At 40.9% G+C, this 15,699-nt stretch overlaps 1 protein-coding gene across 2 annotated transcripts in view; it reads right to left on the reverse strand.

Annotated features, from left to right (window-relative positions):
- Positions 1–11,410, reverse strand: part of HIBADH (3-hydroxyisobutyrate dehydrogenase) — an 85,167-nt gene extending 73,757 nt beyond the window's left edge. Inside the window, exons 1-2 of one of the 2 annotated variants that reach the window (XM_066319266.1) lie at positions 11,306–11,410; positions 2,915–3,075 (exon numbers count right to left, since the gene is read on the reverse strand). In XM_066319266.1, the coding sequence (XP_066175363.1) occupies positions 2,915–3,075; positions 11,306–11,369 (225 nt within the window). In that variant the 5' untranslated portion in view covers positions 11,370–11,410. Of the gene's footprint in view, positions 1–2,914; positions 3,076–4,679; positions 4,697–11,305 lie in introns of those variants that run through there. The other variant, XM_066319274.1, reaches the window with a different exon arrangement.
- Positions 11,411–15,699: the final 4,289 nt, after the last annotated feature.

The raw sequence follows: 15,699 nt of genomic DNA on the forward strand, positions 1-15,699 counted from the left end.
TACAGGTTTGTAGGGTATCAGCTGAAGACTCGGTGGTCCACTTGCATTTTTCAGCCAGAAGTTGAAAAACATATTGTACTGAGCACACTACTGAAATAGTATATCAGTCTCAAATTTCTATTTAGCTACATAGACAGAAGATAGCTATCAGCTGAGTTTTGATTACAGTTTTAAACAATTCTTAAGCAACATAGGTAGAAAGAAGTCATAGTTCAGTAGTCATCTAAATAGAAATTCATTGATTCCATCCACGTCTTTCAAAATACTAAGATGCCTTTTACAAAAAAAATAGAGATTAAAAATGTACACAGACTGGGACAGTACTTCTACAACCATACAAAACCTTCTGCTACCTTGAAGTAAGTAACAAAACAAAGTGGGAATTAAATGTGAGAATAGACACTCTTGGCCTTTTGGTACTGTTAACAAACATGAAGAATATTGCCTGAAAAAAAATCTACCTACTCAGTTCAATAAGCAGCATATAAAACCTTTATTTTATTTGGGACTTTCTGCCTCAGAAACAAAGCTGAATGATTTGAAAGCTATTGTAAAATACTAAGCATTTGAAATCTTTAAAAATATGTGCATAACTTTAGAAAACAGACCAAATACTAGCTGTTGATTACCAACATAGACCATATTAGCTTAGAGTAGCAGCCCACCATACTTGTTTAGTTCTGATATTTGTTTAGTTCAAGCATACTTTTGCAGTATGCAGCTGGATAGGAGAGACTTTTCTGCATACTGCTGGTTGCTGGTATTGCCCTTCAATACATGCATCTGCTTGTATTCATTCCAAACTGCTTCCCTATTTTTACTTATATTTATAGTAAGTCAATTAATTATTGCTTGCCTGAAATGCCTTTCTTACTGTACACTAAAGAAAGCTCTATTTTTATGATGCTGTATGCATCAGGTGACTCCAGTAACATTCTCAATGTTCTAAATATGAGAGAGGATTTAGATCCAAAGACCTGGGAACTGAAGCATGACACATGGTTACTCCACTGTGTGAGCCTTCCAACTTTCTCCAAGTTTCACCCCAAGTGGTTCCATATGCTCATGCCCAGCCAGTCTTCCTCTGACTGCTCAGCATTAGCAGGTGGGTGGCCGCTTTCTGACATGTATCACGTCCCAGTTGTTTACCTCAGTGGCTAAAGAAAGTGGAGTTGCAGATTGTGCACATTTATGGTCAAACATCCTCCATCTGCCATATGCCTTGGTAGCAGCAATGGCCTTAAACAATGGACATTTGACTAAGTTTACTGTCTCTTGGGGTCATTTCACCCCTGTTACACTCCTGATGGTTTTACCCTTACAGCCAGACCAAAGAGAAAGCAGCCCTCAGAGCCCAATGCTCCCTCTACAGCAGTTTCTACAAGGCCCCATGGACCCACAAGTTTTCAATCCCTGAAAAAAGTGTTGGAGTAGGATTTACACCTATAGATCAAGAAGAGGAAGTTATGTTCACATATTTTCTTTAAGTGTGTTTTATTTGTATTTAAGCCTACTCATGTATTCTCTCTTAGTGATTTATGATCTTAAAACATACTTTGGATTTTATTTTTAAAGGCATTACGGTTCACTTTTATTATCACGTTAAGTCTTGCAGTGAATGCCAAGGATTCTATTACAAAGGCAAAAAGCTATCAACATGGGCAGCTACAAAAAAAGAGATCCCACTGTAGAACACAAAATAAAAATACAACCAATAGTTCAATACAGTCTCTTCCATTTTCCTGGTCTTACTCAAGAAAGATCTGGTTCATGCCTGAGGGTCTTGGCTGCTTTAACGAAATAGCAACAGTAGCTAGAAAAAGAGGTGAAAAGCTTACTTTCCCACTTAAGGCCAAGATTCTGTAATTATTCAAGGGGAGCTGCAATTAATTACTAACAGGTGTGTGGTATCATTTTATCTCTTAGGAATCTTGATGTTACCTCATTATTTGAAACAGATGCAATTAGCTTTAACAGTTTAGACTTTCAATGCACACAGTTCCTCTATCTAGATCTACCTACAATTTCCTTGCCACTACTGGAAAATTCCCTTCTAGCCTCTGCGTTGTTACATGAGAGGTTTATTTTTGCACTGCACTCCTTCTTTCTTTGTTTTAAGCATATTCATCTGCCCACAACTGTCTAAACTGTGACAGCTTTGAAGCCTGTCAAAACCATTCAAATGTGTTACAGACACATAGAAATGACACAACCACCTGAGAGAATGGGGTTCTGAGAGTATTAACAGATTAGGAAAAGCAATAGGACTGGCTGGAACAGGGCCAAGATTTTGCAGGGTATATTGCAGGAAGGTAAAGCTCCCTAATGTAATCAATTTCCTTCCTTCCTTTTTCCTTTTCATTCCTTCCTCTTCTCTCACCATATCCTTCCTCACCTTCAAGAGAGTAAGCACTTAAATAATTAGATTTTTTTCCCCTGCCCCTGAGGACTACACCTTGAAGCAGCAGGAAAGCTCATATGTCCCTATAACCCTTATAGCTATGCCAGCAGGAATTTTTAACTAGGGTCATTTAACCTGAAAAGGTCAAAGTAGGAAGCAGATGAAAAGCAGCCCACTGGCCATCTAGACCTGGGGGAGAAGGAAGCAGGGGAAAGCAGGAGGTGAAAGAATAAGCCATCAACCTACTCTCATAAAAAGTGGGCGGGGGGGGAAGACAACTAGAGAAGTCTGACAAGGTAGCAATTCTGGCTAACAACAGGAAAATCACTTGGGATAGAATCATAACTTTGCTCTAACTGAAACCTCACAGATTCAGATTTTATTTGCTGTGCTGTTTCAGTTCTGATTGTGATCTTAACCAAGAAAAAAACCCAGATGATTTAGTTGCATTGCATGTAGGAGCCATTCAACACACACAGTTATTGCTGGAATAAAGAAAGTTTATTACTATACCTGAGCACCCAAGTCTTGAAATTCTTTGCAAGCTTCTGGGAAGACATCATACACAACAATTGGATATCCATGTTTTACCAGGTTTTTTGCCATTGGATTTCCCATGTTACCCAGCCCAACGAATCCAACTGGGGTTTTGGAAGCCATAGTCCTAGAACACACTGATTTCAAAACAATAAAGATCAATATATTTGTATTTTAGACTAACAAATCACAATGACATAATAAAAACTACCATAAAATCTGTTTTCAATTTAAAAGCTTTATGTTTAAAAACAGTGCAAATGTGAATCCTATTTTACATAATTTAAACCTTAAATTATAGTGTACATTGGGCCACAAACACCATCCCACAATGATTTTTCTACATATCAAAGAAAATTTTTGTAATTAGGAAAATGTGCGCATTTCAAAAATATACAGTACTTATAACTAAGATCCAAGAAGAGCTCAAATGTAGACTTAAAATATGCAGGATTGTCTGTGTTGTATTATGTGTCTAAATTCTAAACTGGACATGCAAAGTCCAATTTTATATATATTTTACAGATTCTTCATTTGTAACTTTGCTTGCAGCCATGGGATATAGCATGTGTTCTCTAGAAACAGGCAGAGGCTGCCACTTTAATTCATGCAGCCCCTCACAGATTCTTCTGATCCTACAATCAGATACAAGCCACTAACCTAAAGATGAAAGTCTCCATAGTAAATCATGGCAAATCCTTTAAGCCATGCAACCACAGTTTAAATACAGAAAACTAGAACAAAATACAGTATAAAAAAAATTAGAAATTCTATGCAGGAATAACCTCTGTATTCTATTTATCATCTTACCAAGACAGAACTATAAAGCCTAACCTACTACCTCTGGAAAACACTACAGTTTCAGTCAGTTACCTTCTTCCAGTAGCTAGTGAGCATCAAATTCTGGACAGAAGTAGCATTGTAGGCATTCATCTACTGCAATCACTATCTCATCACTCTAAACATTCCTAATCCAAAGGCAGCACAATTTGACAGTGACTAGATTTCTCTGCCAATTACATAAAATACTTTCTCCTTTATGGCAAAGGAAAAAGTTATGCAGAATAAACACTAAAGTATGCATCAACTAAGCAGACAGAAACAAGGCTAACTAACTACAGAAATACTGTAGCTCTAAAGTGCACACACAGAAAATGTGCCTAAGCTGGATCGAGACTCTAAGAGGTCTCAATGCTTAGCAGAGAATCCTCTCTAGGCCAATAACACTTGATTAATCATTTTAAAGTCTTTCTGACTTTAAGCTCCTTCTTAGCCAGCAATGGTCATGCTCTTTCATCTGCAGCACTGTTTTGGAAGTGCCACATTCAATAAATCAGGTTTGTTGAGAGAACTTTGGTCTGAGACAGTTTCCACAGATGCCTGCAGCAATTACATAGCTAGAGAAGTAGCAGAATTTAAAATAAATGTGCACTGGGAAAATGCTTAGTGAAAACTGAGATAAGTCAGGAAAAGAGCCCATTGCTTTTTTAAGAAGTGCTACATGTCAAAACCAGGGAACAAATGAACAAAGAGCCTAAACCAGCATCATCAGCCATAACAATCATCTTGGAGTCTTCTTCTCACTGTTTCTATGAGTCAGTCTTCCCCAGTCTCTCACTTCCACTAACCTAAAATTGCTCCTTTAGTTAGCCCAAAGCTTCCTACTTTCCTGAGGAGCTTCAAGCCCTGGTTTTGAGCATCTTTCTTTCTCTAGGCCTTAATACCAGTAGATCTTATTTACCTTGACTTCAGTAAAGCTTTCAGAACAGCCTTCTCTCATATCCCAGTAGCCAAATGAGGAAAATATGGACGGGACTGGAGCGCAAAACTGCCTGAAGGAAGAAATACTGTCTGGAGTGCTGCACTCAAATAACAGTGTTCAGTAGTTCAAAGACTAGCAATAGTCTAGTTACACATGATGCTCCTCATGGGTCAATACTGAAGCTGTTTAGAAGTTTCATCAATGACTGATGATTAAATATAAGCACCCTCAGCAACATCGTGTGTGACACCAAACTCGAGGAAATGTCTGAAAAATGGCAGGGCAAGGCTACCATTCTCCAGAAAGACTGGAGAAATAGGCCTCAAGCAGTTCAATAAAGACAAATATGTCTTGCACTTGGGGCAGGGGATATCATTGCAGGCTGCTGACTGCCTGGACAGCTGGCAGCTCTGCAGAACCTGTGGATTCCCATCAACTGGAAGTTGAGCATGAGTCACTAGTGCATCTTTGCAGCAAAAGGTTAATGGCATTCTGCACTGCATGATCAAGAGCATACCCAGGAGAAACAAGTCATTCTTCTATACAGCAAGTACACAAGAGATGTGATCAAACTGCAGACAGCCCAGCAAACATCAAGTAATATGACCAAGGAGCAGGAGAAGATTGCCTGTGAGCAGAGGCTAAGATAACTAACTGCCTTTGCTGAGCTTGGGACAAGCAAAGGCTGTGGTCTTCTACTACCTATGGAGTAGGTATGGGAGGAAAAGAAGAGTTACAGAGCAAATGAAGCTAACTCTTCGTTTGGACATGGGGCAATGGCCAAAAGCTGCAGGAAGGAAAGTTTTGGCTGGAAATAAGAAAAGCATCCTTGATCTGGAAAAAAAGTTCTGCACTGTAACAGGCAATGCAGAAAAGTTGTGGAACCTCCATCCTTCTAGCAATCTTAGAACACCATGAGCAACCTAAGCTAGGTTTAAAGATTTAAGGCTTTGGGAAGCCTTGCTTCCAAACCTTGGTTTCCTTTGTTTCTATGAATTCCAAGTAACCTGGTCAAAAAAATAATTCTGACTACCATATCTAGCTCATTCTTGTAGAGTCCTCACTTTTTATCCCAATTTCCTCACACAATCTCACAGACATCTAACTATCATCTCAAACTGAACATCTTCAGAAAACTTTCTTGATACTTTTTTCTGCTATCAGTGCTGACACCAGCAGTGATGCCTGCCCCTCACAACACCCTAAAAGACTCATCCATTATCTGCTTAAATCTCACTGATTCATCCATCACATCTGAGATCTCAGCTGCTTCAGAACCTGGTCATCCACCTCAACAGACATAAATTTGCCTTGATCTTCATGTTAAGAATCGAGAAGGACATTTTGCCCATGCTACTTTCACTCCTTCTCCGTAACCTGCCTGCTTTTTGCCTCTACGATGCTGTATAAGACTGCTTTGCTTTGATGACTTTTCATGACTGTCATCACATCTTGATATTAAGGCTTCAGCTGGTAATTAAACTGCAGTGACATGCCTATTGTCAACATTCACTTCTATTGTGCCTCTAAGGCAGCTCTCCACAAGGTAAACATCCATTAAATGAACACATTCTTCTACTGTAAGGCCTCCCTTAAAACTTGACATTTTGCAGTATCCCCAGAAAGGTGTGGTAAAAGTTAGGCTGTGATAGAAGACAACTTGCTGACCGGTACTAAGTTTTGTGTCATTGTATTCTATTACTTCTCCTTTTGTCTCTGTTGATTTTTTTGTCTCAGTTCACAAATCAATGACCACTTTGAGTTATGTGATAAAACGTACTCAAATCCATGGGAATTGGGACCTGTTACAGAAGTACTCCAATTCCTGAGTCAGTTTCTGACTTTATTTTGGTTTAACTTTTCACAGCCCTGGGTTATATAAGACACTCCAAAATTAAATAATTTGATTAACAGTTTTGAAAAATCTTCAGATCTCCAGGTACTCAAACACTGGAAAACTGGTTTAGAGGACTGATTAAATTAGTTTCCAGATCTATTAGATATGATTTCAATTAAATTTGAACCAACTACATTTAGATGTATGGCACATTTTTAACGACTACTTAAGACAGTGGGGATTTGCCAAAAAGAGGATGTTTTAAAGGACAAGAACTTTCATGTTTTCCCATTAGATGAACCTCCACAGGTGATTTCACAGGATGTGATGTCTAGCTTGCATATGTTGGCACTTTTTAGCAGCTGATATGTAGCACAAACTCAGTTTTGAAATAATGGTGTAATTCAAACAGCTGATGACTGATATTCTGCAAACCCACATCACACAGAATAACTAATCCCATCAATTGCACAAGCATTTGCTGAAACTGTCGCTGTGGTATTGAACCCATTTTACTTCAACCATAAAATCCACAGTAACCTGCTGCAATCACATGGCTGGAAAAATGCCCAGTCCATACTCAACTTCTGAGAGGGCATCACATCAGAAGTAGGAGCAACAGAATTTGCTTTTAAAATAATCACTGATACCATGTGTAACCAATTCTCCTTCCTGGGAACAGAACCAGCAATACAAATTAATCTGTAAATCAAGCTAATTGTGAGCAAAACCAGCTACAGTTATACTGACTCCAAAGAAATTGGGCTTTTTCCAGAACATTCTTCATTATTCTCTTCAGGGAATATATTCCTGAGAACATATGAGGAGAACCAATTACGACACTCACCAAATTTGGGGCTTATGGTCAATAGAGATAAAATATAGACTTTTTTGCTTTGAAAAGTCAGCCTAGAGTAGAAAAACTTTACCTAATCTGCAATTCCACAAGAAAGAACTTTACCTTAAAAACAATTTAACCAAAAAAATCAGCAAGAGTTTATGAATCTCTTGAATGCCTCTTTTTGAACAAAATGAAACTGTTAGAAGAGTAACTTCAGAGATGCAGATTGCAATCCTGTCTTTAGAATACCTGGCCTGTCAATGACCTAAATCTTCTGTTTTCAAGCTTTATATAAAGATACTGAAAGTAGTTTTCTTTTTTAACCTGAAAGATGACATGTTTAGATCATGTTGGATATTTACATTTCATTTTACACTATCTCCCAACAGTTTCAAGAACAAATTCCAGCTCCAGTGCTGCCCTGATTTCACTGCAAATACTTGACTGCACAAACACTATAATATGCAGAACTGAGGACATCTCTTTGTATTCAAACAAAAAGGGACTAATAGCTGGGTAGAACCACAGACAGCAGACCTGGAAAAAATCCAATGTGCTTGTACCCTGAGTCTAACTGGCCAAGAATAGGACTGAGAAACAAGTAACTCCCAAAATATAAATTCAACTATATTACTTAATTTTTTACTTTATAAAATTTATTTTGAACCATATTCACCAAATGGCACAAGGGTAAGAGTCCACACAGTCCCGTCCCATAAGAGCTTCCTATTCAGATCAGCTGCAGTTCATATTAATATTCTTGACCTCTCTGGATCAGTGAAACTTCACCTCTTTTCCAATACGTGAGATTTAACAGGATCATGGGAAGATGCCCACAGTAAGTTCAGCTACTGAAGTTGCTAGTTTTACTTGGGGCTTTATGAGAAAATACACATGAAGTCACTTGACAAGGAGTAGGAAACATGATGACAATTCAATATAAGCCACTAAATGAAAGATTTTCCCACTGATTTAGCATCTGAAGGTCTGGTACAAGCACAACAGAAGATATAATCTGTTTTCTCCTTCCTACTTTGAAAGAAAGGAACAGAGTGAGCTTCTGTGTTTTGTGCAGACTTCTCTACGTAATTTATAAAACCTCCACTGAAATTAGATCCTGGGAGGGAACTAGATGAAGAAATACAGAAGTTAGAGAGGCCAGCTGTACATGGGTAGAATTCTCCTAGAAGTTTGGCCAACGGAATTTAAATTGCCCCAGGGTCACTGATTGTCAAAGGTTATGCAATGATTTGGAGAAGTGCACTCTGCCAAAATAATAATTTAAGGAGATTACAATACTCTAAATTTGGCCAGCTTTACATTGAAAACATCCCACTTGCTTTTTCTTGCCTCTGTAAAGGTCTGCTGGTCAAAACTAGGGATGGTCTCTTGTAACGCTCAGAGTCTTCTTATACATAATTTTTCTTATCTGTACCTATACCTCATTAAATGTTTGCTAATACATTACAAACAAAACCATATAGTAAGTACTTTTCATCTAAAAAGAATATCAAGTGTACACATGATGTCTTAATTAAGCAATGTGCTGGACTTTTGAGCAAGTCTTCTGTCATAATCCTTGCTTAGTTAATCAATGCTTCTCTGCACCAGAGCATAGAGTCATTCAAGAGTTCAAAGAGAGCTCCTGCATCAGCAAAAGTAGTGTTTAACCAGCAAAAGTACTATTTAATTATTAATTGCACAGATTCCCTCCACTCCAACAAAACTACTTGTAAGGACATTTTTGTTCTCTAACACGGTACTGTCTTTCTTGATGAACAGCTCCCTCAGCTGATGAATCTTCATTTACCAGAAAAATCTTCTTTGCTAAGCCACCATAACTCATTAACCCCCTCTTCATCCCCTCAGCAGTCCCTAGGAGGGATTTCTCCATATCCATCAAAAAAATATTTTTAAGTAAGGTCATATAAACTCTCTCCATGAAGGACCTTTGTCAGTGCCTGTCAGCTGCAGAACACAAGACTACATAGTCTGTGTTCAACTGGCTATTACACAAACATACACATCCAAGATGCACCTTCAAAATCTGCCCTCAGCTCTTTATTTTCCTCCTAGACAATTTAACAATCTCTAGTATAAACATACAGAAAAACCAAACCATCATGGTCTGCACCAGCTGCAAAGAGCAACTGCCCAAGTAACCAAGGAGCATTCAATAAAGGAAGGAAGACAGCCTGCTTGCCAACCAAGCTGTAGTGTTGGACAGCTCTCAAGATCTGGCAGAATTCCTTCCCTAGGATGGCATTTCACTCAGGACAGATGATGTAATCACTACTCAAAACTCAACTGTCAGGCTAATCAAGACTAAAGAAAAGAATGGCAAACTTAGCAAATGCATTAGAGATGGGGAAGCTGCGACATATAACCAAGCAATAGAGCTTAGCAGCTAAGAAGGCTTAATGCTTAGACCTTCATCCCATGAACGTTTCTCAGAGTCAAGAGTACTTTCAGCACAGTCACTACTGACTAAGTCACAGCTTAAATGCTGTGGGTGAAATTCTGTTCTATGGAAGTTTCTTGAGAGAGCCACAATTTCTCCTTCGACTTAGTTACAGTTTCTTGCCCAACTCTTCAGGCAAAGACAACCTGTATTTTTCAACTTTAAGGGCCAGTGTTAGGTTGCTTTTCACACCTATGCTCACTACCAAGAAACAAGATCTCCACCATCTGCCCCATTAAACATGATCATTTGGAAACTGACCATGATAGTGGATTTCAAGGCTCTTACAGAAATACCTGGCAGTTATCATGCACGGAAAGTTCAACAATCCTTGAAAGCTATTGCTTTCAACTGCGGTATCACAAAAGGTACTAAACACAAACAGGTCCTCTGTATTTAACTTTACTAGCAGGACACCAACATGCCTGCTGCACCCGAGCTATTACTTATCACAACATCAGAACCAAAACTACAAAAAAAAATGCACTAGTGAAAAAGAGGTAGCGGAGCAAACAGAGCCCTGAAAGATAACGTCAAAATTGTCAAATGTTTTTCATTCATTAGTTTAAGTGAGGTTTAAAGGGGAGTTACAAAGTTCTTAAAGTTACCCACTTAAAAGTAATTTTAGTAATTCCTGAAGCACTTCATTAAGTGTCAAGATTTTAGAACCAGGCACCATTTAAAAGAATCTATTTCTTCCACTTTGCTAGTTAAAAGCCTTCACCTACGTGTCGGGAGCCTAACCACAGAGTGACATACACGACCAACATATGGCAATCAAAATGACACTGAAAAAACTACTAAAAAAGACTACTAAAAGTTTATTTTTAATAATTTACTTCAGCAATTAAATTACTTAGGAACAGCTGTGATTTTTTCCTGTGATTTTCAGGACTCTGGAAAGGGAAAATGTCTAGGTCCAGTTCTACAAATACATTCTTCCTTTGCTTGAACCAACAAGACATCATCGGCAGTGCTTGCTCCTTCTACTGCCCATGAACCAACCACAGGTGAGCACCAGTGCCTGCAGGAGGAAGTGCCGCTGGATAAGCCTTCAGTTAAAAGAAAATAATAGGATGCAATGACCGAGAGGGCTGCTCAGCCCAAACCTAGGTAACAGGTACCGCAGACATGTCACTGCTGCCACAGGAAGCACTTGTGGGCTCTGATGATGTCCAGGCACGCTATTTTAAGCAAATCAGTGAAAACATTTATTAAGCCAAGAAGCTCCGGTGGAGCCCTGAACAAGGCGGCAGCGGTAGCGCACCGTGCCAGCCGTGACCGCCCGGGGGGTCCGTCACCGGGAATGCCGCACGGGGAGGCGGCTCCGGAGCTGCACAGGGCTCGGCGGGCCCGCGGCCGCCAAGGGCAGCGCGGCAGCTGCGCGCCCCGGGAGAGGCCCGGCCTTTCCCCGCCCGGCCGGGCGAGCGGGGCCACTGCAGCCGAGGGAAGGGGCAGGTCCTTACCCATCACCCGCCGGTGCCAGCGCCACCAGCCCGCAGGTCCCCGGCGCACCACCGCTGCGGCCATGCTGCGCCCCCGTGCCGAGTGACCTCCGGCCCGCCGCCGCCCGCCGCCACCGCCCGCGCGCCGCGAGCGGCAGCTGCCGCAGCCAACCACGGACGGCGCTCGGCGGGGCTCAGCCAATGGGAGTGCGCAGCGTCCTCCCTGCGGGCGGCCGGCCCCGCCCACCGGCCCGTGACGGATGGGCCCGGAGCGCGGGGCGGGGCGGGGGCCGGGCCGGCTCTGGAGCACCTCATTGGGGCGGTGGGACATTGAATCCCGCTGCCCGCGGCTCCCGGGAAGGCGGTTCTTTCCAGCTCTGCTTGCCTCTGCCTGCCCGCTGCCGCTTCCTGATTTGCTGCCGGCAGGGGAGGCTTGGCTGAAGCGGGGGAGGAACGGAGCGCCGGCGTTTTGGCGGAGACCGCTTGTGTTGCGAGACGGTGCCCTCAGGGCGAGGGCAAAAGCAGTCTTGCGCTGTTTTGTCAAGTCAGGTGGCGGGTAAGAGTTGGCACTTATTGAGGGCTGGAATTAGATGATCTTCAAGGTTCCTCTCCGCGCCAAGCCATTCTGTGATTCTGTGACTGGCTTCGTCGTTGTGTGGGCTTTACCCCGGCCGGGCGCCAAGCCGCTCCAGCACTGCCCCTCCTCAGCTCCACACTGGGGACAAAATACAACGAGAGGCTCGTGGGTCGAGATAAGGAGGAGGAGAGAGCACTCACCACTTACTGTCTTGGGCAAAGCAGGCTCAGCTTAGGGGAATTGATTTAATTTGTTACCAATGACATTAAGGTAGGATAATTAAAAATAAAAACTAAATCTTAAAACACTTCGTCCCCACCCCTTCCTTCCTCCCGGGCTCAACTTCACTCCCGATTTTTCTTACTCTTCCTACCTCAGAGACACAGTAGTTTGGGGAACGGAGTCTGCCATCAGTTCATCACACGTTGTCTCTGCCGCTTCTGCCTCCTCTGGGCGAGAACTCCTCACACTCTTCCCAGCGCGGGGTTCCTCCCACGGGAGACATTCCTCCCTGGTCCTCTCCAGTATGAGTCCTCCTTCCCCTGGGCTGCAAATCTTCACAAACTGCTCCAGTGTGGGATCCCATGCATGGGCTGGTGCAGTCCCTCGGGAGCAGACTGTTCCAGCATGGGACCCCTGTGGGGTCACAGATCCTGCCAGCAAACCCGCTCCAGCACAGGCTTCCCATGGGGTCGCAGACTCCTTTGGGCACATCCACCTGCTCCAGTGTGGGGTCCTGCATGAGCTGCTGGTGGATCTCTGCTCCACTGTGAACCTCCATGGGCTGCTGGGGGGCAGTTTGTCCCACTGGGGTCACCATGGGCTGCAGAGGCGTCTAGTCACAGAAGCCAGCCCTGTAGCACCCATCCACTGCCAAAATTTTGCCACGCAAACCTAACAGAATCGTGCCCAGAGTGCACTTCCGAAATGCCTAACACAGGATTTATCAACAGCAATAAAATTTGCAAGAGACCAGCCAGTCGCCATCTGGAGACCCCACTGGTAATCCTGGGAGAGCTTCAGGCAGGTGTATGAGGAAGCACATCACACTCTGATGGAGGGCAGGCTGGTGGCAGAGAGTGCTGCCTTGTCAGAGCAGAGCCTCAGCTCCAGTCCTGCAACTGCCACGCTCATCTCTTTGGAACAAATTAATTAATTTCTTTTCCTGATAGCAAAACTTGCCTTACTTTGTTGTGCCAGGATGTTGGGTACTCCCTCAGTCATTAGATTTTCTCTTGTTAGGTCAGAGCTTTTTTTGTAGCTGCTGTGTAGTATCATTTACAGACTTAGGGGAGTGTAGTCATGAGGCACAGATACCAGGTCTCACCACAAGTCTTCATTCAATTATATGTTATCATAGAAAGAATTGGCTAAGTATGTATGAGCTTGGCTCTCTCATCAGTACCATAATACATATTTTATACTTACCTGTATAAAGCAATACAGTTAAATATAGTTAAATCAACCTAGCTCAACTTAAAGGAATTTTCTGTGCAGTGAAGGCAGCTGTGGTCATATTGCACATGGCTTCACTGTGACATGTGACATGTGAGAGTGCCACCACTCAGTAGGCTGATCTCATACCTTCACTCAGTTGCTTCTTTCTCTCATTGCCTCTCAGCTGAGCATTGAGACAGAATATGACATGAGAAAAAAAAATCTCTGTAATTAAAGCAATGGAAAGAGACACAAACAGAGAAACTCTTCCACTTGCTAACACTTTGCAAAATATTGGAAGCTTCATAGATTCAAATATAGCAATATTTTTGTAAGCTCACTCATCTCTTGCTGGGCCAATTGAAAACTGCCAAGTGAATAAAGCTACTGAGCTATGTTTACCCTTATCCTCAGCAGGGAAAAGGTTGACTATCATCTTGTACTTGATTTTGGTTCTGAGACAAGAACATGTGTGACTCTTCATTGAGCAGCTATAACTGGCAGAAATTTGTACTGACCAAATAAGGTCTTTGGAAGTGATTGAAACCCGGTTTTTACATGCAATTACACTACTTAGAAAACATGGGGGGTTTTTTGCATTCCAGCCTGCTTCTTCACCACCTTACATTTTTAGAGTCATTGACCCATTACCAATTTGGTCTAGACTCCTATTAAATCTGAACTGAGTGAGAAAAGTGATTTCATTTTCTTTTTTTTTTTTTTTTGGGGGGGGGAGGGGGCGAGGGGGCAGTGGGAGGAGGAGCTAAATGTACAGGAATGTGTGAAGAGTCTAATGCTGTATTCATTATGGTACTTGAATTCCGATTGTAACTCATTACAAGATGCAGCTTTACCTCTATAGTTGTATCTTTCTCTATACCCTTCTCATGTCTAAGGTGGTTTTGTTTGTGTAGGTATAAATAATGCATTCTTTGTTTAAAAGGTATACAAGGAGAATAAATTTAGTACCAACATAATAAAAATACACTATAATTACTCTCTAAAAGAAGTATGAAAAAGTGGAAAGATGATAGTCCTATTCATAAAAATGTAGTAGACTTAGCCTTATATTACTTTGCCAACACACTTGTGTATAAAGGCTTGTTACAGACACAACTACTATCATTCTATGGCTTTTACATTGCTTTTGTACAGAATTTACTTTTTCCAACAGATAAAATACCTTGAGGTTAGATTAATTGGAATCTCTGCTTACATTATGAACACTGAGAAAAGAACTGATAGTAGTAGTTTAGTACCACAAAGGTAGCCAGTATGAGTAGAAATAATTTGCAGGACTACCATACTGCAGATCATTTGCAGAAGGGAGAAAATGACATAAATAGAGGTTTTGTGTTTTTTATTTTCTCAAAAATGCCTTCTAGAAATGTTTGAACTTTTAGTAGGCATATAGTACACTTAGTTCCTTCTGTTAAAAGTAACTTTGCCTTTGTAGAAGTTTACCTCACTAAGTCTTGCTAGTTAATTTTGGTTTGTGTGTTTATTTCTTTGCCTATCTAATTACATTTTTCCTCCATTTTTCCTCCATAAAATGAAGGGGAAAAAAACTTTGTTAACTTAAAAACAAAATAGGTTTAAGTAAATGGCCATGAAAGCTTTCACTTACATTGAAACCCAGGACATAACTGTTGGTTATTTTTCAAACAAAACAGCATGGTCTCCTTATTCACACCTAGTAGTGGGTTTCATAAAGATTTATATGTGATGACTTCTGAAATTAACTAGTTAGAATGCAAATAAACTGTTATTTGTATAGCTTTGTTTACAAGTCGTTATTTTTTCCTTGTGTTAAGAATAGACATATATATCTCATTTGAGTGCATACAACCTCTGCTTTTTAAAATAAAATGTTTTCAAGTAATGTGAGTCCACTATAAAATTGTCTATAAAAATAAATTAACTGGATATTTTTATCTTTAACTGACAGAAAAGCTTTCCAGAAATCAATGATTACACTGCAAACATGCCACAAAGGTGAACTCTTAAGTGTGCCTTTGCCAGTGGTACAAAGATTGCCAATGCTTAATTGGCTTTGAAATTTTGTTTCATCAATGCTGTATTGTATCTTAGAAGCAGTAATGCCATGACTGAGGCATGAAATGGGATCTCAAAATATCATACTGATTATGGTTAGAGCTTTTTCTGAAGGAAGACTTTCTAGCCTACTTGTTGCTCTAGCACAAGATAGAGTTTGGTTTATACAACACATAAAAAAGAACAGGATAAAAACTGTATATGACAAAGACAAATAGTAAATATGTAACTAGTATTTGTCTATTTTCATTGGCAGATCTTACAGTGCTTTACAAAAACAGTATAGACAATATTTCAAGAACTGATATTTTAGCTGCCAAACCCTTGTAAGTCATTGTTGCTACTC

Source organism: Sylvia atricapilla, chromosome 1, assembly GCF_009819655.1.
Source record: "Sylvia atricapilla isolate bSylAtr1 chromosome 1, bSylAtr1.pri, whole genome shotgun sequence".
In the NCBI taxonomy this organism is placed as follows: Eukaryota; Metazoa; Chordata; class Aves; order Passeriformes; family Sylviidae; genus Sylvia; species Sylvia atricapilla.